Source organism: Malus domestica, chromosome 06, assembly GCF_042453785.1.
Source record: "Malus domestica chromosome 06, GDT2T_hap1".
Taxonomy (NCBI): Eukaryota; Viridiplantae; Streptophyta; class Magnoliopsida; order Rosales; family Rosaceae; genus Malus; species Malus domestica.
This window is the reverse complement of record NC_091666.1, coordinates 21,393,070-21,419,727: the sequence shown is the minus strand read 5'-3', so window position 1 is coordinate 21,419,727 and position 26,658 is coordinate 21,393,070. Positions and strand designations below refer to the sequence as shown.

General features: G+C 37.1%; 2 protein-coding genes and 1 long non-coding RNA gene across 8 annotated transcripts; 2 read left to right on the top strand and 1 right to left on the bottom strand.

Annotated features, from left to right (window-relative positions):
* Positions 1–1,266: 1,266 nt before the first annotated feature.
* On the top strand, positions 1,267–1,899 carry LOC103426355 (late embryogenesis abundant protein At1g64065-like). Its single transcript, XM_070823212.1, has one exon. The coding sequence runs from the start codon at positions 1,267–1,269 to the stop codon at positions 1,897–1,899; it is 633 nt and encodes a 210-aa protein (XP_070679313.1).
* A 382-nt stretch (positions 1,900–2,281) lies between these two features.
* LOC114825672 (uncharacterized) lies at positions 2,282–14,785 on the bottom strand. Of its 6 annotated transcripts, XR_011582029.1 has the most exons (9): positions 14,490–14,785; positions 14,312–14,404; positions 13,684–13,736; positions 7,513–7,558; positions 7,279–7,378; positions 7,143–7,177; positions 6,780–6,846; positions 5,886–5,951; positions 2,282–2,475 (listed from the first exon to the last, which is right to left on the bottom strand). It is a non-coding gene; the product is annotated as an uncharacterized lncRNA (long non-coding RNA). The 6 variants fall into 6 exon arrangements; XR_011582030.1 differs by lacking the exon at positions 5,886–5,951 and having other exon boundaries at positions 7,143–7,187; XR_011582032.1 differs by lacking the exon at positions 5,886–5,951 and having other exon boundaries at positions 7,110–7,177.
* Positions 14,786–18,550: 3,765 nt separating this feature from the next.
* On the top strand, positions 18,551–19,186 carry LOC114825464 (late embryogenesis abundant protein At1g64065-like). The gene has a single exon (XM_029104189.1). It carries the CDS (start codon positions 18,551–18,553, stop codon positions 19,184–19,186), a length of 636 nt encoding a protein of 211 aa, XP_028960022.1.
* Positions 19,187–26,658: the final 7,472 nt, after the last annotated feature.

Below are 26,658 nucleotides of genomic sequence, written 5' to 3'. Positions count from 1 at the left end.
TATATATTTTAATTATAGACAAACACTCATTTATACGAAATATAATATATTTACTTAAATCCGCCTAGTTCGCTTAGCTGCCCGTCTAGCCGCCTAGGCGCTAAGCCCAGCCCGCTGCCCGACTGGTGCCTAGCGTCTTTTAGAACCTTGCTTGGAGGACACGGGTTAGGATTCCTTGCCCATTAAGTTTAGGGTTTCTTGCTATATATAGGAGTGCTTGTATTTTATACGTAGTCAAGATGGAGACTCTTTAGTTCATATAGCCTTCTTGGCAACTGTAGTTCATTGTTTTCAATAATAAAGTTTTATATTCCATTTGTTCCTTTTATACTTGATTTTCAACTTTGCTCCATTCCTTCACGGACCGAACCTTAACGAGCCAAACACAAGCCAAACCTAGTCAAGCTCGAACTGTTTCGAGCTGATTTACGGCCCTAGTTGTGTGGTTATATTCCCTACCTTAACGCACATAGATTTTTATATTTTTTTTTTATGACAAACAATAGGATAATCTAAACTAAATTCATCTAAACTATAAAAATGGGGAGTTTGAACCCAAGATGAAATAAGTTGAAGAGGAAATCCGCATCCACAAAGGTAGTTCATCACTTGCAACTCAGATAGATTTTTCAATTGTGGCTTGTAAGTTTACAGCTTTGTATTCGCATCTATTAGCTTCATAATTTATATTAATCCCTCTGCTCTAAAGGACCGAAACTTTTAGTCTTCAAGAGTTTTGAAATTCTTGCTTATGATGGTTCACAAGCAATATTGAAGAGGAAACCTTATTGGACAACAGAATCAATCAAATTAAGAAGATATAAATCATGATAATACTATAAACAATTTGATTAGTGAAGGGTGATTATTATAGAGTAATGATTCACAATCTCACCTGCCATTTGGGAGATGTGGTGTATGCCAACGGATAGAATCGAAGCTTCTCTTGATGATTAATATGCTAAAAGTCCTCTCAAAACTCATCCATCATCTAGAAGTCAAAAGTAAGTTTTCACATTCGGCTTTGGACGCGTTTGGCGTCAGCAATAAAATTCTTACCCCAACTCGCGATTTCCTGGAAATACATTCCCCCTCTTAACTCATTGAAAATGGGCCAAACTCCAAACACTATATATAGCACGCTACTCTTCCAATATTTCCACAAACAACTCCCTCCGCTATCAAGTTTAATCCAAGAAAACCGAACCCACAAAACAAAAGCAGGGAAAGTTTCCACCCCATTTCATACCAGAAAACAAAAGAAACATGGCTGAGAAAACCAACCAGGCCTATCCCTTGGCACCGGCAAATGGTTACCAGAGAGGTGATGCAGAGTCTTTGCAATCAGCCGATGAGCTCAAACGCAAGAAGAGAATCAAGTTGGCCATTTATGTCGGTGTTTTCATTGTATTTCAGATCATTGTCATAACTGTGATCAGTCTCACTGTCATGAAAGTTAAGACCCCTAAGGTCAGGCTAGGCAACATCAACGTCCAAGAACTCAACTCCGTCCCGGCAACGCCTTCATTCGACACAAAATTCACAACCCAAATCAAGGTGAAAAACACAAACTGGGGTCCTTACAAGTTTGATGCAAGCACTGTCACGTTTCTGTACCAAGGCGCGGCTGTTGGGCAAGTAGTTATTCCAAAGAGCAAGGCTGGAATGCTTTCCACCAAAAAAATGAACGCGGATGTGAGCTTGAGTTCGAGTGCATTAAGCGGTTCCAATCTTGGCAGTGAATTGAGCAGCGGGGTGTTGACTCTCAACAGCGCGGCTAAGTTGACAGGAAAGGTTGAACTTATGTTGATAATGAAGAAGAAGAAATCTTCCACCATGGATTGTACCATTGCATTTGATTTGTCATCAAAGACGCTCAAAAGTTTGCAGTGCAAGTGATCAGACTTGCGAGATCCATATTAATTCTTGATTTGTTATTTTTTCATTTTTTTTCACTCTTTGTGAGTTTAGTGTATTTTCTGCAGGAATACATTATTATTGCTGTACTTATTTTTTAAATATGATGCCCTATTTTTTCTTTTTTTCTTTTTTTTTAGTTTGTACTTACTACATTTTAGGCATATATATTCAACGGTTCCATAAGCCAGTAAGATTACAATTTAATCTACTACCATTTATATGTGTGCAAAACGTCTTAGGAGACATCATTTGTGACACACCCCGATTCCAATATTCCCCGAACACCAGGATAGGCATGTGTTGGCCGACACCTGAGGGTGACGAAAGCCATTTCTTGAATGTAAATGTTGAGAACAAGAAATAAATCAGACTTATAAATTTAAATATAATGAATATGCGTTTAAGGAACGTGTTCAGAGCATACAACTAACTATAACACTAAAAGAAATAGTATAAAATTGAATGAAACAAAGGATGGGTCCTACACCGAAAGGACTCGAAGATGCCGATGCGGAAGTGCCTTGAAGCCGGGATTGTACACCTCGATTCTAATTCCTGAAGGGGGCACAAAACAAACATGAGTGGACCAAGTTGATATATATAATAATACTGAAACAGTTATCAACATACTAACCCCCTAGGTTTTATGAAAACACATATAGCATGATAAATAAAAATAAGTTTTCCGAAACCTAGCATGCCATGCAATGTCTCAAAACATATCTCGTATATATAGTAATCGCTAGTGAATGTCCAATCTCACTCCAAGCCCCGTGCCAGCTCCTCGTCCTTATGCCAATGGCCAGAGGAAAATCACCTTCAGGTCCCGTGTCAACTTCCCGTGTCTATCAACCCATAGTTAGAGATTATTTTTTCAGGCCCTATGCCAACATAGTAACCTTGCCCGTGGCGGAATCTATCCCTCGCCCCGTAGCAGAATAGGGACCACTAGGTAAGTACAAAACCATTGAACATACATATATTTGAATAGTAACTTCATGGTATAAAGTCATCCATCATCTATACTATAAAGAGTTGTTCGAAACATGTTCTAAATATTATATCGTCATCCATCAGATATTCTATAAAAAACACGGTATAAGAAAAATAGTAATAATTCAAACTAGCCTCAATAAGCATGTTATCTCATCAAAACATTTCATAAAATATAATCATTAAATCATGCTTTTCATGTATGCATTTCTACTATAAAAAAATGCATTTTAGAAGGGGTCCACTCACCTTACACCGTTGGTGCACAACCGTACAAATAGGAATAACAGAATCGCCGCTAGAAATTGCACCTAAGCATATAAAGAGTACGATTACCAAAACTATACTCAAACGATTGAATTTGAGAAAACTAACGTCAAAAACAGATTCAGGACATTGAATTACCCTTAGAAGGGTCCTGGGTAAATTTCCAAAGAGTCACTCACAATTCAACCACTATATAGCACGTTACTATTCCAATATTTCCACAAACAACTTCCTCAACTATCAAGTTTAATCCAAGAAAACCGAACCCACGAAACAAAAGCAGGGAAAGTTTCCTCCCCATTTCATACCAGAAAACAAAAGAAACATGGCTGAGAAAACCAACCAGGCCTATCCCTTGGCACCGGCAAATGGTTACCAGAGAGGTGATGCAGAGTCTTTGCAATCAGCCGATGAGCTCAAACGCAAGAAGAGAATCAAGTTGGCCATTTATGTCGGTGTTTTCATTGTGTTTCAGATCATTGTCATAACTGTGATCAGTCTCACTGTCATGAAAGTTAAGACCCCTAAGGTCAGGCTAGGCAACATCAACGTCCAAGAACTCAACTCCGTCCCGGCAACACCTTTATTCGACACAAAATTCACAACCCAAATCAAGGTGAAAAACACAAACTGGGGTCCTTACAAGTTTGATGCAAGCACTGTCACGTTTCTGTACCAAGGCGCAGCTGTTGGGCAAGTCGTTATTCCAAAGAGCAAGGCTGGAATGCTTTCCACCAAAAAAATGAACGTCGATGTGAGCTTGAGTTCGAGTGCATTAAGCGGCTCTAATCTTGGCAGTGAATTGAGCAGCGGGGTGTTGACTCTCAACAGTGCGGCTAAGGTGACTGGAAAGGTTGAACTGATGCTTATAATGAAGAAGAAGAAGTCTTCCACCATGGACTGCACCATTGCATTTGATCTGTCAGCCAAGACGCTCAAAAGTTTGCAATGCAAGTGAAAACAGAGTAGCTAATTGGCATTAGAGTTAGTACTAGTACTCTACATCTTTGCCAGTGATCAAGACTAGTTATTGGCTTGTTTAATTCATTGATCTTTATATTTCCTACATACATACGTTGTTTATAATGCTGCTTTTGGTTTTTGAATCACTTGATGTTGTCATTTGTTTTACTAAGGCTGATTTTTATCACTAACAGAGCCAAAATTTTAATTACTCATATGGAGCGTAAAAAAATCAACTAAATATGGTTAAATTATGAAATTACAATTGGGACAAAGCCTCAACTGCTTTTCTAAGTGGAGGTTTTACTACGCTCGGGTTCTATAATTTGCCACTCCAAATTAATCGGACAAAGCCTGCACTATTTTTCCAAGTGAGCGCATCTGCACAGCCTGCACACACTAGGCGTGCATTAGCTCCGCCCGTGATTTTTACCAAACAATTTCCGATCGACTAAGACTTTAATTATGAAGTACGATTACAATTTCAATTTAAAACTAAAAACCTCTTACTTTTTGTATCTTTGATATTAAGGGAACTTCTAAAGAGGCCACTTAAAACATAGCATTGATTCAACAAGGTTCTACAAATACAATGAGCGTTGCTATGCCCATTCATTTGTCTTGTTTTCTAACTTATTATGGCAAGAATCATATAATAAGTACAATTAGGATTTACAATTATACAAGGAAAACAATGATACCAGAGAAGAATTCGGAGATACTATTTCAATTGTAGCATCCTCCTACGCAGGACATGTTTGTTCAGACCATGGCATGGTTTGTGAAGAGCCTTGGTGAAAAGGTCTGCGAGTTGATTACAGAGGAGATAAAATAAAATAAAAAATTTAAAACCATTGCGCGACGAAATCCAAATATTTCGTGCCTAAACCCAATTTATTTTCTTTTTTATTTAAATTATGAAATAAATTTATTTTCATAGATTTTATTATTTTTTTAAAACTTTGCGTGATGAATATTAATATTTCGTCACCTAAACCCTATTTATTTAATTTTATATTTTATATTGTTAAACTAATTTTTTTTCTTTTTTATCATTTTTTTAAATTTTGCACGACGAATATTGATATTTCGTTGCATAAACTTTGTTTATTTTATTTTGTATTTAATTTTTTATTTTAAATTCTATAGTAAAAATTATTTTAATAAATTTTACACGACGAAGCAAAATTTAATAATATTTCGTCACGCAAAATCCTTAAATTTGGGCGGGTGCCAAAAATGGGAAGCGGGATGACATGCCCCAACCCCGATATCCCCAAATATCAAGGTAAGCACGTGCTAACCGACACCCGATGGTGACAAAACCATTTTAAACAAGCACATAATTAAACTGTATGTAATTAGAACGATTATACCAAAGTAGGAATGTGATTAGAGCATACTACCAACTAAGAATAACATGAAAGAATGACTATAAAAAGATATGAACAAGGAAATGAAACCTACGCCAAGAAGACTCGAGGATAACTGACACACCCCGACCTAAAATCAAGGTGTGCTGGCCGTCACGTGAGGGTGACGTAGCCATGTGCATAGTGCGGAAGCGATAAGGATAAGAAATATACGAATAAATAAAAACTGAAAGCTAACTAATGTGCACTAATAAGTAGGAAGTGCTAGGAATGAGATACAAGTGTAAATGCACCTAATCAGAGCATAGAAAGTCTAGGTGCAGTCTAGTAGGACAAGTACTAGTTATACAGTACCAAAAGATATCTTACGAATATTATATGCTGTCAGAACCGCCGAGATCCTCAAATGCCACCAACATCAAGTCTACCTAAAACCTAGAGGGGCACAAAATCATTTCATTAACAAACACTCTAACCCCTCGCCGTAAAACATGTATAATTTTCCTAGAAATATATATATATATATATATATATATATATATATATATATATATATATATTCAAATCATGCTTCACATATCCATAAACATAAGTATGCCATGCCAAATATAAAACAGAATAAGTAACTCAAGTGAAAATAAATTCATGGAAAATAACATATTAGTCGGAACCCCTGCAGAAGTCTATACGGCTGAATTCATAGCTCATTAGTCACTCTAACCGGAGTCACTACAGGTGACCTATACGACACTACATTGCACACGAGTCGGAACCATTGGAAGGGTCTATGTGACAAGACTGGGTGTAATATAGTTATGCTCAATGCTACTTTCTCATGATAGCTGTGCGATAAATCGCTAGTCACCTATGAGTCGGAACCACCTATAATGGTTTATACGACAAGACTGTGCACCTAAATTGGATCCAATGTGAGCATATGGTGCGGGAGGTGACATTATATACATGCATGTGCCATATCTCTGGCTAAATCACTAACATCAAGGTGCAGGTTCATGAGCTCAATGTTTCTCAATTAATCACAACCATTATTCACATTCACAATTCATAAACTCACCTGGGACTTACCTGAGCGTCCTCAACACCACAATTATATATATATATATATATATATATGCAAACATCATATGAATTTTCTAAATATAAAACATTAGGCATGGCAATTTAAATCATAACTCATTTAAATGCATTTTCTGGGAAAATACCAAGCATATACATATATATTAAAACCAAAAGGCCACTCACTGGTAGGTCGAAGGGTCGTAGCCCCCGAGTCGTCATTGACTGTGCTTGTCCTTGAGATAGGTCTCACCTATATGTGAAATAACTGAATAAACGTTATTTAAAGCACATAACCAATACTAGCTAATAACTTCTCATACATTGCTCAAATGAGGTATATAAATATACCATTGTGACCTACACAACTACACGAACACACCCAAATTTTTAAAATAATTTTGGAGCCCTCACGGGCCGGCAAGGGCACGGCCCTACGCGCAGGGACCCTAACAGAATCCCCTAACCCCATTAGGAATATTCAGTTAAAAAGTAACAGAAACCGTTAAAACTAACCAACGTGGTTAGGAATATTCCATCATCCCGTACCTTCGAACTCCGGCGACCGTCGCTGTTACCGAAAACTGGGAAAAACTTTAAAACCTTGTATCTCAGTCATATCTTAACCAAAACTCATGAAATTGGTCTCAATTTAAAGCTTATAACTAGAAGAACACATCCTTACCAATTTCAAGGCTTGAAATCAACAAAAACTTGCTGGAGAGAGCTCGATAATTCTGAGCTTCGTGAGGATGATTCAAAGCTCTCTATGTCCTTAAAAACTCCTAAAAACTTCACATTAATTAGTGCATGAACAGTGCATGAAATATAGGGTTCAAGTTCTAGAGGTTTTTAAAGGTTTTAAGATCTAAAAATGGTCTATATGAACTCAGAGACTTGCAAGGAGTTCAAATCTTACCTTCTTAACGTCGACCCGTGCATGAAATGGTTGGTTCCAAGTTCGTCTGTACAATTTTACAGATTTTCAGAAAAATCCATGAGGAAAGAGAGAGAGAGAGAGAGGGAGAGAGAGAGAGTAAGTGTGTGTGTGTGTGTGTGGGGCACACGTGGGTCAACAACCAAAACCAAAGAAATACCATCTAAGTCTTAATTGGTTCCAAAATAATAGGACCTAGCACTAATTGGTCCAAATTCTAACCTACCACACCACCACACAAAACGTCCAAGGGCAGAATAGTCATCTCATGTCATCGATAAAATTTTATTCTAGGACGGGGTGTCACAATAACTAAGTTGAAGTACCTTGACGCTGGGATCATGTGCCTCGATCCTAACTCTTGAGGGGGTGCAAAAACAGAAAAGGTGAGTGGACCAAAGTTTATAATAATAATATTAATAATAAAAAACAGTTTTCTTTATGAACATAGTAACCTCCTGTTTTGAAAACACATATATAGTACTACATATAGGTTTAATGAAAACCATAGTATGCCACGCAAAACCTTTGTAAAACATGTACGTGTAAAACCATGCTCAATAATGCTGAAAATGTCGCCTGAAGGCAAATCCGTAAATCTCATCAATGAGGTACTTAACTAGGCGTATCATAATCGCCCGAATGCAGTACTTGTCCATCACCCGAACGTGAAGCTGAATAACTTGTCCATCACCCGTAGGTGAAGCTAAATTAAATAGCAAAGCATCCACACCGACACTAGCAGTGGCTAATGAAGCTGTCCAACACCGCCTTCGGCAGTAAAGCTAGGAGTATAATGTATATCATAACTCACTCATCCATCATCTGTGTCCTATGGCCATAAACATCTATACCCATGGTGTCTAGATGTGCCGTATGATAACACACTAGGTAAGTACCAAAAACATAACTCAAAATCTCATATCAAAACCAGAGCTCATCAAAACTCAAAGCGTCATCTCATGAATCCATAATATAAATCATGTTTGAAAGCCATATAATTTTTGTATGTAAATCCATAATTCATCACCTTTAGTGAAATGTAGGTTAGATAAATAATAACCTTCGTAAATCTTAATTTCACTTAAACCATAAGTATAGAAATCTATAAAGCCATAATATAAATCCATAATATAAATCACGTTCAAATCGTGAAATAAATCATGCATGCTAGGCTAATATTTATAAAATATATAGTTTAAGAAGGGGTCCACTCACAGATTTTATTGCCTGAGAACCACTCGAGCTAGATAGGATGATGTCGCTTCCCGCCAATACGCATAAACACAATTATGGACCCTTGAGTAAAACTCTACTAAAACATTAGAATTTGGGAAAACGGATGGTGGATTCGGATTTGGCACGTCGAGGAACCTAAGGAAGGACCTTGGGGTTTTCCCTCACGCACTGCCATGCGTGGCGGCTGACCACCTCGATTCACTAGAAAATCGAACAACTCCAAAATTCCCAAATTTTACAAGAATGAAGATCTCAATGAGTGGAGCAACTTTCATACATGTGACTAAGACTAATTTGGCTGGGAAAAGCCTCAATTCGCCACGAACCTGCCGGAAACCTTAGAAATGGGTGGTTTCGATCCGTCGCCTCCGGTGCTCTCCCACCTCCAAGGTTGTTTGGGCTTTGTTCTTGGGTTCAAGGAGAGTGTAATGGTTGTGGAGATCGAAGGAAATCATTACAGGACTAATGGATTCGCCGCTGTGCACCCATGAACCTGTACAGTTTGTTCTTAGTGATTTGGGGGTCAAACGAAATGGAATTTAGGTGTAAATGGGAGAGGGAAGGCCATGTAGTTATTCTTAGGTGGTGGTTGGTTGAGGAAAGCTCGAAAAACACCTTGAAAGGCATCGGAAATCAATAGCGCCGGGTCGCACGGGTCGAAACGGGTCAAGAAGATTTAGTGCTATGCTCTCCCTCATTTTCCCTCCTTTCTCTCTTGTCTGATTTGCCTGTTCCCCGTCCTTTCTTTCCTTTTTTTGCTTCCTGATTGGGCGTCTCTCTCCTTTCTCTCCTCTTCTTTTTATGCCATCCATCCATTTCCCTCCTTTATCTTCTTTCTTTTAATCTGGGCCACACATGTGGCTTCCTCGCTGCTTTTCCTAACAGGTTATATAATTTTCAATTTGCCACTCCAAATTATGGGACAAAGCCTACACTAATTTTCCAAGTGAGCGCAGCTGCCCCTACTAGGCAATGTAAGCATGCATTAGCTCCGCCTGTGATTTTACCAAACAAGTTCCGATCGACTTAGTACTGGTTTGGTACGGAGGTACTTTTATAAAAAAAATGAGTATAAAATAAAGCTAAGCTCAAAAACGTGTTCGGTAAACACTTAAAAACAGCTTATTTTCACAGTTTTTGATGAAAAAAGCTGAAAACGTGAAGCAGCGAAAATGAGCTTTGAAAAAAAGCTAAAAATGTGAAACAACATAAATGTTTGATTGTATGTTGAATGTTGGATTATGATTTCTTGTTGACGTTGGATTATGATTTCTTGTTGACGTTGGATTATGATTTCTTGTTAAAAGTTGGATTATATGTTTAAGATAAAGTTTATAAATAATTTTCTTTTAAAAAAAAAGTATATTTAATAACTCACCTTTATTTGTTAAGAAAATTAAATTAATGGCACATCTAGTGTTATACCTTTTTTGGTCATTTCACACAGTCACAGCTGTTTTACATAAAAGTTTACTAAACATTATAATACTGCTTATTTTTTTTTCCAAAAGCACTTTTACAAAAAAGTTTATCAAACACTACTGCTTTATTTCACAGCTGTTTATTCTCCCAGTATACCAGAAGCAGTTTTTTTTTCAAAGCACAGCAATACCAAACGAGGACTTTGATGTACGATTACAAATTCAATAATAAAAAAAAAAACTTCGAACTTTCTATATCTTTAATATTAAGGGAACTTCTAAACAGGCCACTTAAAACATAGCACTGATTCAACAAGGTTATATAAACACAAAAAGTGTTGCTATGCCCATTTATTTGTCTTGTTTTCTATGTTTCAGTAAAAAATCATCGTGTTGAATTATGATTCTTTGTACTGTTTATTGTGAATATGTTACAATACAGATTGCTTAAGGGAAGGGATCCTCATTTTTTGAAAAAAATGGGGATTAGGTGTGGGGCCCACTCCACATTGAATTTTAACGATCCGAACCGTCTATTTTGTTAGTCTCGATTCATAGATCATCCTTATAAAATATTAGCTAAATCGGAAATGTTTAAGACATCTAATTGGGTTCAAGGAAATGAACGAATACTTTGTTATATAAGAAACAATGAAATTTGATCTTGATAATTAAATAGGCAAATGGTTTCGGATTGAATTGAATTTTTGCGAGGATGATCTATGAATCGAGACTAACAAAATAGACGGTTCGAATCGTTGAAATTCGATGTGAAGTGGGCCCCACACGGGATCCCCATTTTTTTCAAAAAATAGGGATCCCTTCCCTTAAGCAATCTGTATATATATATATGCCGTGCTTCTAACTTATTATGGCAAGAATATAATAAGTACAATTAAGATTTACAATTATATAAGGAAAACTATAATAATGGAGAAGAATTTGGAGATACTATTTCAATTGTAGCAGTCCTCCTACGCAAACTGGACAAGTCATTCGGTCGAGTTTGAAACAGAGAAGCTCATGGCATGGCTTGTGAAGAGCATTGGTGAGAAGGTCAGCGAGTTGATTAGCAGAGGAGCTATAACAAACCCAATGACTACCCAAAAGCTACTTTTTCACGAACAAAGTGGTAATCATGTTTAATGTGGCATGTGGGCATGATGAACCAGATTGGCAACAAGGTAGGTGGCACTGAGGTTGTCACAATGGGGAATTGGGAAGGACAACCAAACACCAAGTTCACAAAAAACAAAGTAAAATTAATGTCGTCTTGGCATGCATGAGCAAGTGTATATACTTGGCCGATTCCACACTAGATAGAGAAATAGTCAGTTGTTTTCCCTGGAACACCATGAGATGAAATTGGATCCAAGATGGACAAGATAACTGGTAGTGGAACGTAGTGTATGCAGACAACTCATCCAATCAGCATCAGAATAAGCAAACAGGGAAGCATAATAAGATTAGTGGCACATCATGAGGCTAAAATCTAAACCCTCTTGATGTGCCGGAGAATCCACATGGCAACGATCATATCAATGGTGTAAGCAGAGCTCATGTCTTGAGCAACAATATTTCTGTCACGCTTCATGCTACGATGCATCCTTAAAGAATGTGTCACTAGTCTATGAATTTAACTTATAGGAATAGTCATTCCGTAAGCGTTTAACCTAAATTACAGAAATAGTAATTAACTAGCTAAATTTAGCTAAAGGCGAGAGAATTTAACTTAAAGAAAGCACTAAAAATATTTTTGAGGTAAAATTAAAAATATTAAACTATTTTCAAGAATAATAAAATATTCAAAGTTTGTTAGAATAGTTGTTGATGCTAAGTTTAACTGGCTAACCAAAACAATTTTTGGAGTTTATTTACTAGCTAAAGTAACGAAACTATAAGGAGTCTCTTGAAAATGTTTATGCTTAAGTTAAACTCGTTGGACAAAATAGTTTTTGGAGTCTATTTAGTAGCTAAGTTAACAAAAACATGAAGAAGCAGTTTTTGGAGTCTATTTAGACTGGCTCTAACCCAAGTGTGGGAAAATAAAATCTCATAATTTGGGTATATTTCCTCTCTAAGGTGTGTATTTTGGGGTGGGAAAAACAAGATTTTGGGATTGAGAGTTGGTATTTGGGTTGTGTATCCATCCCGGGTCAATAAGATTTTGGGTGGAAAATGCGGCCCATTGTTGCAACAAACCCATGTGAAAAATGGGGACAGGCAGGGCCCACGCGTCAGTTCTACTGACGTGGGGATGATCTAGTTTGCTGCAGCATACGGTAGGATGAAATGTGCCAATGTGATTTCATGACCGTTAACATCTATCAGTTGTCGCGCCTCTTAGATTACTTTTAAATTCAACGGCTCAAATCCAATTTAATAAATTTTAACGGTAATAAAAAAGATTCAACGGCTTATAACACATCCTGATCCGGAATGTCCACTTAGACTTCGAATCGAGCTGTGTTGGCTGACATCAGGAAGGTGACGAAATCATAAAGTATAGTGATGTGAAAAAAGTGAATAAATTTAAATCTAAAGTGCCTAAATGTAAGAGTGCGCATGTGAGCAGGATTGAACCCAATTCACATGTGATGTCAGATCATAAGAAAAGTACAGTAAAGGTAGGATAAAAATTATACCATCAAAGGTAATCACCTTTACCAGCACAGAATCCTCGTCGTCACAAAAGCTCTGCTACTAAACATGGAGGGTCGAAATGGGTGAGTGGGCCTAAAAATAAAGTTTTGTAAAACCTTTTCGAAAATATAATAACTCTTTGTCATAAAACAAGTATAGTTTTTAAATATAACATACTACGTATAGTATGAAAATACTTACCATAGCCAGCAGTATCTCAAGAATGCAATACGCCACACACTTTTGTAAATAAACACATGACGTCCGTAATCACATAATCTCAAATAAGCAAACCTATCATATTGAGTGCTCATTAACACATGCTGACACACGAGTTCATGTAGATGTACGTTATGGTACCACAATCACGTGAAGGCTAGCGCTATACACATCACATACGAGCCATAATTGCCTATAGCAATCTAGGACAAGACTGACAACTACAATGGATCCAAAGTGAGCAAACAGTGCAATGTGAACATACACGTGAAAGACTAGCCCTAGCTCTCGGATGAGTACTAACACCAGTACAGCACACGATGAGCAGATAATGTAAATATGATCATGCAACAGTAAATCGGTAATTCTAGTCAACATAGCACTATTCATGCTGCATATATAAAGGCATCCCATAATAGTACGCATACATATGCATCTTGTAGGATTCAAAATAATTTCATAATTCTCAACATTACGACATTTCTTATAAACATTAATTTAATTATGGCAATCACGTAGAAAATTCATTATTAAATATATATATATAGATATATATATATATATATATATATATGGAAACTAAATTAATATATAAGCTATATAAAAGAAAAGACCACTCACAGATACTTACGAGGTCACAGCCGTTCGGATTGGAGAAGTTGGAGTCTCTGATAGTAATCACACCTAAGAATAATATTGGGTCTCATTAGTAAAACTCAACTAAAACGATTAAATTTGAGAAAACGGAGTGCATATTTGAAATTAGGGCGTTGAAATACGCTACGTAGGGTCATGGGCAATTTTCGTAAAAAGACAACGAAAAATCAACGGTCAACCCTAAAAAGTCAACCGGGCCACCCTGACTGTCAACTATGTTAAAACTTTGAAATTTCACTAAACGGATGTCAAAAAGGGACTTAGGGCATCGAAATTAACCTTGAAGGATTTTCGAGAAAATTTTGAAAAAGTCAACTAATTGTCAAAAGTTAACTTGAATGGAATATTCCACCCTCAGACAGATATTCCGTTAAAGTTATCTCGGAGTTAACAGAATATCTAAAGGAATATTCCCTTTGATTTCAAAAATGGACAGGGGTCAGACTCGTGGGTCCGAGTTGGATTTGGACCTTTTCGTTTTCTTCGGGCTGGTTTGGCTGGGAAACTTTTGGAGTTGTGATCGAGCTCGATTTTTAGCCATTTCACTCCAAAATTAAACCAAAATAAAGATAAAAAGGGCGAGGAAATTGAATCTACCTTACCCAAGTAAAATAGGTGGCTAGAGAGGCCTGAAAATCACCTCCAAAAATCGTGGCTCTCGTTGAAAAACTAGGGAAGTTTCCTCGAGTTGATTTCTGCACCAAAGCTAAAGACCTTCGAAAAGCTAGAAACATATACCAAAACACGATCCAAGAAATTTTAGGTGGTTTTGGAACTTACCATTGTCGGAAGTTCAAAAGCTCGCCAGAGGAAAATATGCACAGTGATGGTGCCATTGTGTAGAGAGAGAATGAAAGAGAAGGGCCTCGGCCTAGTTTGAGATCAAGACTAGGAGGGTCTTAAGGTGGTGGTGGTTGGTGCGGTCTCCACCGCGTGGCTTCGGCGGAGGTGGTGATGTGTGATTTCCGGAGAGGGAGAAAGTTAGAGTGGGAAAGATGTGAGGGAAAAAAATATAGAAGAGAGAGGGGGTCCGGATGTGTGAGGAGGAAAATCCCACGTGGAAGAGAGTGAGTGGTGGGCATGGGTACTAAACAAAATTTGAAAGGAAAATAATAAAATAACTTAGGCCAATTATATAGGATAGTGAATTTACTAAAATACCCTTTGCTTTCGTAAGTTCGTACAATCTCCATCGTAGCTTCAAGTTCAAATTTGCTTGTGCCCACGCGATCGTACCATTGAGTACTTCAAGAATACGGTAAAATAATAGCTCATACGCATCATGAAATAACAGTCAACAAAAATCAATAACACATCACCATTAGGGGCATTTTCGTCAATTCACTCTTTCAAAATTAATAAAATTGTAAAATTAGGGACGGGTGTTTACAACTTAGATTTAAATATAATCGTCAAAATAATATTATTAATATTCCAAATCAGATCTAATACCAAAACTCTATAATATACCCATCCATTTGTGTGTAATCAATAAATTTTTTTTTTTTTTTTGAAATTTGAAATTTTTTTACATCAAAACCTTTGTCAGAAAAAAGATAGATAATACAAAAATTAATTCCAAAATTGTTAGCAAACAAGAAAGATTAAAGAGACTTTCTTACTCTCTATTCTTGTAGAGGAGATCTGCTCTCTTTCCCCTTAAAATACAAAAAGCTTAACAAACTGCCCAGAATTCCCCCCAGGGTTAGTGGGGTTGATCCACCATATATGTATATTTTTTTTTTAGTTTTATATTTATAAATTCATTGAATCCAACGGTTAAGATTTAATTTGATGAAATTCAACGGTAAAACAAAAATATTTAACGGTCCAAATTTAAATCTAACGGCTAAAGTAATTAAATTTTTTTTTTTATGTGTTTTATGTTTTTTCATAGTGTTTAACGAGTTTCATGGTGTCGGTTAGTGATTTTTCAATATTTGTCAGAATCTAAATATTTTTACGTTAAAATATTCATAAAATTAAATTAGGATAGTCTACATAAATTTTTCTTTTAAAAAAGTTACTTCAAGAAAAAAATTAGGCTAAATTCATTCGTTAATAATTTGGGCTAAAATTTTAACCCAAAAGGGTTGGAGCAAAAAAACCTGTTTCTGGGTTAAAACCTAAATTTTCTAGGCTAAAAATTTTAGGTTTTAATATAAAGGTTGGAGATTGTCACATCCCGGCCCGGGGCGGATGTCCTCGTCGGCACACTTCCAGCCAGGGATTGGCTCTGATACCAATTGTCACATCCCGGCCCGGGACGGACCACTTCCCGGCCCCGCTCCACCACCGTAGCACGATATTGTCCGTTTTGGACCCTGACCATGCCCTTACGATTTTGTTTCTAGGAACTCACGAGCAACTTCCCAGTGGGTCACTCATCATGGGAGTGCTCTAGCCCCCTTCTCACTTAACTTCGGAGTTCCGACGGAACCCGAAGCCAGTGAGCTCTCAAAATGCCTCGTGCTAGGTAGGAATGAGAATATACATTTAAAGATCGCTCCCCTAGGCGATGTGGGATGTTACAGAGATGGTCTTAGAGGTGGAGATAACAGGTCCATTATCTTGGATGGAAAAACGGACTAACCTCATATATATTAATAATAAAAATATGGTGCTTTTGTAATTTCCTATCCTTGAATTAGAGATAGTCTAGTCTTACTAGTTGTGTTAACTAATTGAAGCCTCACCAACCGTACTGTTACTAAGACAATACCTCTTCTCAACCAAAAACGCATGAAAATACAATTATACCCCTCTACAAATAACCAAATTTAAAAAAAAAAATTAGTTAATTGAGTATGGATAATTATGTCAAACAACAAATAAAAATACTATAACAAATAAAAATACTATAACAAATAAAAAAAAAGAATAAACAGAAATAAAAATAAAACTCAACCGCCCACGTCCCCACTTTCAAAACCTCCACACCCACCCCAACTTCTTCAAAGCCAATTTTCTTTATTAAAAAAAATTTGCCTAAAAAAATTGATATAAATATAAGTCATAGCAAATTGATAGATTAAATTTAATAACACAACGCATAGCGTGTGGACACATGGCTAATAGGATATATAAAACATATTGAGATGAAATCATCGAAAGGAAAAGAAAAATAATACCCTGCCCGGTCGTGTATTTTTTGTTAACGCATATATTATGATGTGGAGGGACCAATAGTGCTCTAGTTGCCACCAGTGCCAGATACATGTTTTTGTAGTGCTCTAGATGGTCTAAGGTAAAGACCATAAGCGCAGACGGTTAGCAGTCTTTGACTTACTCGCCTTCTAGATGGTCTAATAGGTTCCCTGTAGAATAGTAATTCACTTGACGTAAGGGTGGTTTGAGAGTGAAGTGCTTAAAAAAAAAGCACCCATGAAAAAAAGCTATGAGGGTTTTAGATGTTTGGTAAACTGAAAAAAAAAAAGGCTTATTTTGGAAGCTGCTGTGAGAATAAGCTGAAATCAAAGGAAAAAACTGAAGTTGCTATTTGCAGCTTTGGAAAACTGGTTTTTTTTCAAAACACATGGAGCTACAGTGCTCCTTTAATGAAAAGACCCACTATCAGGCTGCTTTTTTTTTCCAAAAGCACTTTTACAAAAAAGTTTACCAAACACTCTGCTGATTTATTTCACATCCGCTTATTCTCACAGCACAGCCGCTTATTCTCACATCAGTTTTTTTTCAAAGCACAGCAATACCAAACCAGCCCGTACTCTTCTTCTTACAGTGGAAATAATTAAATAGCTAAAAAATGAAAATAAAAATATCTACTTCTAGCTTTGACTCTGTCACACTTGGAGAAACCCTTATTTGTTTTGTGTTGAATACATATACTATTATTGGTTTATTATTTGATTTTGCTTCATAAATTGACATTTAGTCTTATTTTATTTTGTAGAATTAGTTTTATCTCATTTCGACCATTTGAATTTCTATTTTCGTCTCATTATTCTCAGTTCATCTAATTTTTGTCCATTTTATCAAATAGATGTTGAATTAAAGATTAGTATCGACATTTTATTTTTGACACAACTCTTTGCCTCCAACTTATTTGCGAAAACAATCCAAACTCCATTTTTTTTATAACTCAAATTCAAGCCCCCATCCGTATCTTTTGCGCCTTTTTTTTTGGCAGATTGGTGTAGAGTTGTAGTTGAAGCCGTTGGATTCGATTTTAAAACACAACCTATTATTTACTTTTGCCAATGGCTACAGCTTCGCACCAATCCGAAAGAGAGATGGACATGAGTTTGAATTAGAGTTGTGAGATTGTTTTAGGGGGCATATATGTTGGAGGCAAAGAGCTATTTCACTTTCAATAATGAAATGTCCACACTACTCTCTAATTTAACGTTTATTTGATGGAATGTATAAAAATGGATGAATCGAGACTAAATGAGATGAAAATAGTTGTTTTAGGAGGCAAAGGAAGACAAAATCAATTTCAGCGATTAAAATGGGATTACATGACAGTTTAAAGGAACAAATCAACAAATAAGCCTAATCCCTATTATATAATACTATAATGAACAGGTTTCTAATCATATTCTCAATCATCTACTGGAGTGTTACAAGTCTACAACTACAAGTCAATAAAATACAAAGAAATTATTTGCACGTTATGGTTCCATTTTCCAGAAAATTATTAACACCGCTGATGCCTCTAGTTAACTCACTATCCAAAACACTATATATATACCAAGCTCCACACAACAAACATTCACACAAGCAACACATTTGCTCATCAGTTCATATTTTAACATAGAAAAAGAGAGAAACCAAACAGATCATTTTTCTTTCGAAGCTTTTATTCAGCAAAAGCAATTAAGATGGCTGATAAGACCCAACAGGTTTATCCTTCAGTCCCCGCAACCAATGGTTACCAAAGAAGTGATGCTGAGTCTTTGCAATCAGCTGACGAGCTCAAACGCAAGAAGAGAATCAAGTTAGCCATTTATGTTGCAATTTTCATTGTATTTCAAATTATTGTCATAACCGTGATTAGTCTTACTGTTATGAAAGTTAAGACCCCGAAGGTCAGGCTAGGCAACATCAACATCCAAGAACTCAACTCCTTCCCGGCAACACCTTCATTCGACACGAAATTCACAACCCAAATCAAGATCAAGAACACAAACTGGGGTCCTTACAAGTTTGATGCTAGCACTGTCACGTTTTTGTACCAAGGAGCTGCTGTCGGACAAGTGGTTATTCCGAAGAGCAAGGCTGGAATGCTTTCCACCAAAAAAGTGAACGTCGAGGTGAGCTTGAATTCGAATGCACTGACGGGTTCCAATCTTGGGAATGAATTGAGCTCCGGGGTGTTAACTCTCAATAGCACGGCTAGTTTGACCGGAAAGGTTGAATTGATGTTAATAATGAAAAAGAAGAAGGCTTCCACCATGGACTGCTCCATTGCATTCGATCTGTCATCGAAGACGCTCAAAAGTTTAGAGTGCAAGTGAAAACAGACCAAAGAGTTCTTTGTATTTGTTTTATATTTTCCTAAAAATTGATTTTGATTTTTTTTTTTTTTTTTTTTTTTTTTTTGCCTTTTGTTTTCACATATCCTATAGCTAGGTATATACGTATTCATACCAAAGCGCAATTTTGCAGTTGTGCTTTTTTTTTTTCTTTGGTTAAGTGAAGATTGATAGTGCTGTTGTTTCAGGTTTTGAACAGATCCCTTGGAAACCTTTGTAACAAAATATTGACACTTTCATCCCAAAATAGTATGTAGTAAAATTCAAACATTTAGTAATTGGGAAGGACCATAAAGATTGCGACATGCATGGAGCCTATAAACTAACAGAAACTATAGTAAAGTGGTAAAAAATTCCATTGTTTGCGATGGTCACTCCTTTAGATTCATCCAATCCACCCCTAACTTCAACTGACTAATACCTAATTAATACCCTAGTCCTTGTCTTACAAGGGGACAAATTACAAGCTGTGGTCTTGTTTGCAGTGGGGTATGATATTGCTGCTAATTTGTCCAGCTTAAGATGCTGTTTGATCTACTATAAATAATTTTCAAAGATAAATATCTAGGGAACTTGCCATGCTGTTATCTTATTAATCTAGTGCATAATTCCAGCCTCCAGGCAATATCTTCCTTATCTTTTTCTAGTACATTTTTCCTACGTTTCCTTTTATTTATTTACTTCTTTTGAACGTGAAGAAGCAGCGGTTGTGCAGTCCTCCGTATTCAACCAAAGAAAAAAGTCTAAAAGAAGAACAAATAAAAAATGAGCCTTAGGGGCTAAAAGTAAGAAACAAGTATTTCTAAATGTACACACATAATAGAAGTTCAAGCATCACACAAATAATAATAAATCATATGAAACCGACTGGTTAATGGTGTGGCTGTGTTTCCCCAGACCTTGGAATAGGTCCCAATTTCCAATTCTTCAAGAACAAACTATAAACGAAAAATAAAAAATCCTAATTAATGATGTTATAAAACGCAGTTCAACTCCAATCCTCTTGCACTCACTGCTTTTTTTGTCGAACTCTTGCACTCACTGCTTAGTTTGTGATCATTTGCATTTTAGAGTTTTGACCGTCTTAGTTGACAAAACGATTGTTATGGTGCAATCCATTGTAGCACTCTTCTTTTTCTTCGTAATTAACAATGTTGATGCACAAAATCAGTGAGGACTTTGGTATAATAGAAAGTGTTAAGTTTGTGACCTTCGCTAGATTGCTTAAGTCACTAGTGTGGATAAGTATGCAAATGGATAGAGACAGGGAAGCAAACACAAGATGTACATGGTTCACCCAGATTGGCTACGTCCATGGAGTAGAGGACTTCTCATTAATTGTGAAGGGTTTACACAAGTACATAGGTTCAAGCTCTTCTTTAGTGAGTCCTAATGAATGATTTAGTACAAATGACATTAGGAAATATTGTGAGAGAATGATCTCTATTTATAGAAGAGAGTTTCTAGTTTCATTCTGACATTGACACGTGTCGTGCTGTGATTGGCCTCTGATGTTGCCACGTGTCGCGTTATGATTGGCCTCTGATGTTGATGTGTGTCGCATTGTGATTGGGCTCCTGGCTGGAGGGAGACTCTTGTGGGTCCTTGGCGGTATAATGTTGACCGGTGCTTAGTAGTTTCGGGGTTGGTCAAGTATGGTACAAACAGTGCTCCCCTAAGTTCTCGAGTGAAGGAAGCTTCCTGGTTATGGACTTGCAAGATCCAAGCCATTGAGTAATCACAAAACTTCTAAGTATAGAAGTGTGGTATCGTTTTTACTTGCTTTATTTGTCTCATAAGTAGATGTGGCATCTTCTCTTGAAGTAATTTTCCTTCATCCAGGAGTTGTATCTCTAACCGGTAGAGATGCACAAGGTAATGTATCAATTTCACTTGAAGCTTACTTGTAGTTTTGGGCTTGGTCAAGCACAATACAAATCCTATAACAGGAGTCCCCCAAGTTTTTGAGTGAGAAGGTCTGCCGAATGAGGTAACATACAAGGTAAGCAATCAGACTTCCAAGCAAGCAACCTGGATCGGAGGTTCGACTTCGGCTTCCGGTTGATTGTTCTCCTTCTCCTTGTGTTGTAAACAGCAACAAGGATAAGGAGAAGAAAATGGAGAAGAGATGATATGAGATACTTTTGCTTTTGAAGAAGTAACTTTCCACAGGCTTATTCTTGAACTGGACTGGAAGGTTTTCTGCTTTTCCTCCAGAGTATAAGACCGACTCAAGAATTTGAGGGTCAAAACAAGTCCATCAAATGTAGAGTACGTTCGACCCTAATGATATGGGATACTTTTGTTGTCGACAAAGTAGTGGGTGTGGTATGGCGAGGCTTTGCTTTTTGGCGATGGTGTCAGAGAAAGGTTGTTGAAGCTTCTCGAGTTCTTCGGATAGCGATGCTGGGTTTGAATTTGATTTAGATTCCTTTGTCTGGGTTGTATGGTTCTGCAGGAAGGGCATCGTGCTATAGTGATCTGTTCCAGCTTATTATTGATCATTCTGTGACACACAAATTAAACCCTATTGATGACAATTGTAGTATTTAAGCAAATAGGGATAGTTCTAGACCGAGGATTAACTAGGGATGCTAATCAACACAAATAAGACTCAAAAACACTAAACTAGACTCTATAGACTCAAAACTAACTCAAAACACTCAAAATAGCAAGTAACAATAAAAAAGACTCAATTCTAGACCTAACAAATGATTTGGACGAAAATAGAACTTAAAAGACTCAAAAGACCAAAAGAAAACAGGTTTTGACTCTAAAAACAAGACTTAATGAATGGAGATTTTGTTTTGACGAAATTGAAATTTAAAACAGAAACTTTGAAAACAAACTTAAGAAAAATGAATTTGGATGAAAAAGAATGGTGAAAGGCTAGTTAGAGGGTTCCTTCTCCACACATGACATATGCATACGAATCAATTTCCAATTATTCTTTCAACAAACCATGAATGACAATGCCCCAAATTAATTGTATTGAACTAATTAATTCTCAGATTTCCCTAGATTCATTGAATTGAATGGATAACGCATCACAACTAAGTTATTCTTTATCAAGTTCCCTAACTATGGAATACGCATGATAGAAACACTTAACAAAGATCATTAAGTTCAATGGAAACCATAAACATTGATGAGGCATTCATAACTATGAAAAGCATGTTACTCTTGCCTAGGATTTACTTAACACAATCGTGACTTTACTACTCATGAATATAAGTTCGTAACGATTAGGTGAAATTCCCTTATACTCTAGCATCAAATTCATGCATGCAAACTAAATATGCATCCTTAATTAACACACAAGAACAAGTTCTTAATAAAACCGATAAGTAAACCACATCCACAATTCATGAAACAATAACTGGATGAAATCAATTCATATAAAACATATAATCATGGCTTCGAATTCACCTCTAACTATAAAGAAATTAGTTCCTCATGTTCGCAATTAAACAAAGATAACTTAAATTAAACATTAAAAACAAAGATAGAATACACCTAGAAACGCTCCAACGATCCAACGTCTTGAATGGCAAGCACGGCTCCAGGTAGCTCCTTGTCCTTCCTTCCTTGCAATACTCACGGCACAATGAGGTGTGTATGGTGAATGGTGTAGAAAAATATGGTAGAGGGTGGTGAATGATTTATGCGGCAAGGGTTGGTATTTATAGGCTGGAATACATGTCAAAATCCCTAAGGATTTGGATAGGTTTCTGAAATTAAAATGGGATAAGGATTGTGAAACCAAAACCTAAGTGGAATGGGTTAAATCAATCAGAAAACCAAAGGGGATTGGGTCAATAAGGTGCGGCACTAATTCCTACAAGGAAAGGGATACATTTGGCCTAAATCAAGAGGGAAAATGATTGAGATTTCAGGTTCTAAAGCTTCTAGAAAAGGGGAAAATCGCCAGATTTTTAGATGCTTCTAGAAAAGATGTTTTAGCACCAATTTAGGGGTTAAGGGTTCTAGAATCTGAAATATATAGTTTAAATACATAATTATCGCTTAGAAATAGCTGGAATCAAGGCACAAATTGATTTGGATAAGATAGGATAAGATAAGGTTAGGTTAGGCAAGGATAGGATAAGATAAGATTGGATAAGGTTTTGGATAATGTTCCTTCTTTTGAGCTGATTTCTTATCTTCCTTGACTTGGATTTATTTCTTCACTCTTTTCAACTCATTCCTAGCCTCTTGAACTTCAAATTCGTCCATCCATCTTGCTCCATTCATAAGCTATCCATTTGGTGCCCAAAATTGCCTAAAAATGCTCCAAATTGCACTTTCTTTCCAACTTTGTCATATGGACCTACAAACACACGAAAATAGCTTAAAACACAATAATAAACATAAACAAACTATGAAAATGCAAGAAAACAAACTAACTAAGTCGCATAAATATGCTCCTATCATTCTGCTTCAATCTGTTACAACATTTTTTCCCGATGTAGGAGTGGAATGCAACCTTTGCATTTAAATGGTCCTTTAGAGGACTACTTCTCAGCGACTCATCCATGCGTGGCAGCTTCAGTGTAAAGCGTCAATATCATATCAACTGTTCTGAGGTATTTACCGAAGGACTTCATGACCTTGACAACAGTTGAAGATAAGTACTAGAGAGCAATGTTAGGCAAAAAACCATGCAAAGATTCCAGGCAATCAGTTCCAGATCGGAAGTTTGATTTCAGGTTCCGACTGATTGCGTTTTTTCTCCTTGTCCTGCAGGTAAGTGCAAGGGCAAAGGAAAAGACAGGGAAAAAGCATGATATGGGATACTCTTGCTTTTAACCCTGATGATATGAGATACTTTTGCTTTGGTGTGGCTTGTTTGCATAGGTATTATTGGGGGGGAAAGAAACTGAGTATTTCGAGAGACTCTGTTGGGAATGCCCTATCGGATGTGAATAAAAGTTGAGCAATTTTTTTTATTTGCAAGTATGCCTGGCTGTGGAGGATGAAGGTTGACATATATAAGAATTGTCTCAACAACGGGTAGTAACGATGTTCCTTTACCTTTCTCGATCATGGCAATGTAGTGGGAGCTGCAAGATTCACGTGTTTTAACTTTGTCAGAGCACTTTGACAAAGTGATATGTGGTATCTCGAAAGCTGATGTTGCATGTGAAGATTGCATACAAGCTTTATCCAAGGAAATCTGGCTTTCGAAGTTCGGAAAGTGGTGCCTCTTTGGTTTTCGAACAAGCAATCCTGTTGGGGATTTGGCTCTCGAGATTCGGAGAGTGTTGCCTCTTCGATTTTTGAGAAAGCAATTATGTTGGGAGTCTGGCTCTTGAGATTCGGAGAGCGGTGCCTCTTCGATTTTTGAGAAAGCAATCCTGGTGGGAGTCTGGCTCTCGAGATTTGGAGAGCGGTGCCTCTTTGATTTTTGAGTAAGTAATCATGTTTGGAGTGTTTTCTCGATGTGAGTAAAGGTTAGGCATTTTTGCCAGTTTGCCTTGCCACGGAGCACAGAGGCTGACGCACATATGGACTTTCTAGTTATCAAGCAGTGGTGCTATTTCTTTACCTTTGTGGGTAATGGTAGGGTAGCTAGACCTTCAAAATTTATGTGTCTAAACTTTGTCAGAGATCTTTGGCAAAGTTATTTGTGGTACCCGAGGAGCTCATGTTGCGTGTGGGGATTGTCGACATATTTTACTCAGGAAAATCTACTTCTCGAAATTCAGAGAATGGTGCCTTTTTAATTTTTGAATAAACGGCCTTGCTGCCTTTTCTTTTATAGAGGCACCAATTGTGTGCAAGAAGTACGTTCAGAGAGTTTTTGCTTGTAGGAATTTTCCCCTTGTTTTTGTACTTCAGAGATTTATTGGACCTCATTTCTCTTTCATCATTTCTGAAAATGTCTGGCTCATCCGACCGTTGTTTTGACTTGAACTTTGATGAAGAGGCAGACATGTCTCCTTAAGACAACATATGGTGCCAATCCTTCTTATCCCCTACTGGTCCTCTTACCGTTGGGGACTTTGTGATGAAGAATGATATGACCACTGCGGTGGTGGCTAGGAACCATCTCACTCCCAAAGATAACATACTACTGTCCAAACGGTCTGATGAGTTGGCTGTTAAGGATTCTCTGGCTCTCAGTGTTCAGTGTATAGGTTCTGTGTCTAATATGGCTCAACACCTATTTGCTCGAACCCGCCAAGTTGAATCATTGGCGGCTGAAGTGATAAGTCTCAAATAGGAGATTAGAGGGCTCAAGCAAGAGAATAAACAGTTGCACAGGCTTCATATGACTATGCTATAAACATGAAGAGGAAGCTTGATCAGCTGCAGAAATATGATGGTCAGAATTTACTTGATCATCAGAGGTTTATGGTTTTGTTCTAAGGGCATTTATTGCCTTCATCTTCTGGGGTTGTACCGCGTACTGAAGCTCCAAATGATCAACCTTCGGTGCCTCCTCCTTCTGGGGTTCTGCCCAGTACTGAGGTTCCGAATGATCACCCTCCGGTGCCTCCTCTTCCTGGGGCTCTGCCAACTGTTGAGACTTCTCTTGAGCAACCTTTGTGAATGCTCCCTCTTGTTTGTTTATTTTGATTCATGTATATGTACATATTTGTAACTTATCGGAGATATCAATAAATGATCCTTGCTTCATTTCAACGTATTGTGTTAAATACACCAAGGCCTCTTTCGCCAAGTTCTTTGAATTGTTTTTATTTTGTTGAAGCTTATATTTTGAAGCTTTGTGAGTGAAGCATGTAAGTTGAGGTAATGCTCCCTTAATTTCCCAAATGAGGAAAACTTCTCAGTTGGAGACTTGAAAAATCCAAGTCATTGAGTGATCGTGAAACTTCCGAGTATTAAGGTGCAATAGCATATGGTAAGAGTCCCCCAAGTCTCCGGTCGAGGGAGTTGACGAAGGAGGTGTCTTGCTAGTAGCCAAGTTTTCAAAGCAACAAAACTTCACCATTTTCCTTTCTATGTGGTAGCTCAAAACTCCTCCTTCATATATATTTGTTATTAAAGTTGTTAGGCCCAAAGAAGAGGAGGCCTAGGCAATTTTGTTATTTTGTTTTTTTTTTTTGAATTTTTGAATTTCCGAATTTCTGAATTTTCGAATTTTTGAATTTTCGAAAATATATATATTTAAGCTTTATAGGTGAAGCTTTGGTGTTGAAGCTTTGTTGGTGAAGCTTTGAGGTTAAAGCTTTGTTGGGTACCATGAATTGATTTTGCTTCACACTATCTTGATCAAGAGTGTGTGAAGCTTTTGTAGGTGAAGCTTTTGTGTTGAAGCTTTTATGGGTGAAGCTTTTGTGGGTGCTTTTGTGGGTGAAGCTTTTATGGGTGAAGCTTTTGTGTTGAAGCTTTGTAGGTGAAGCTTTGGAGTTGAAGCTTTGTAGGTGAAGTTTTGGTGTTGAAGCTTTTGTAGGTGAAGCTTTTGTGTTAAAGCTTTGTGGGTGAAG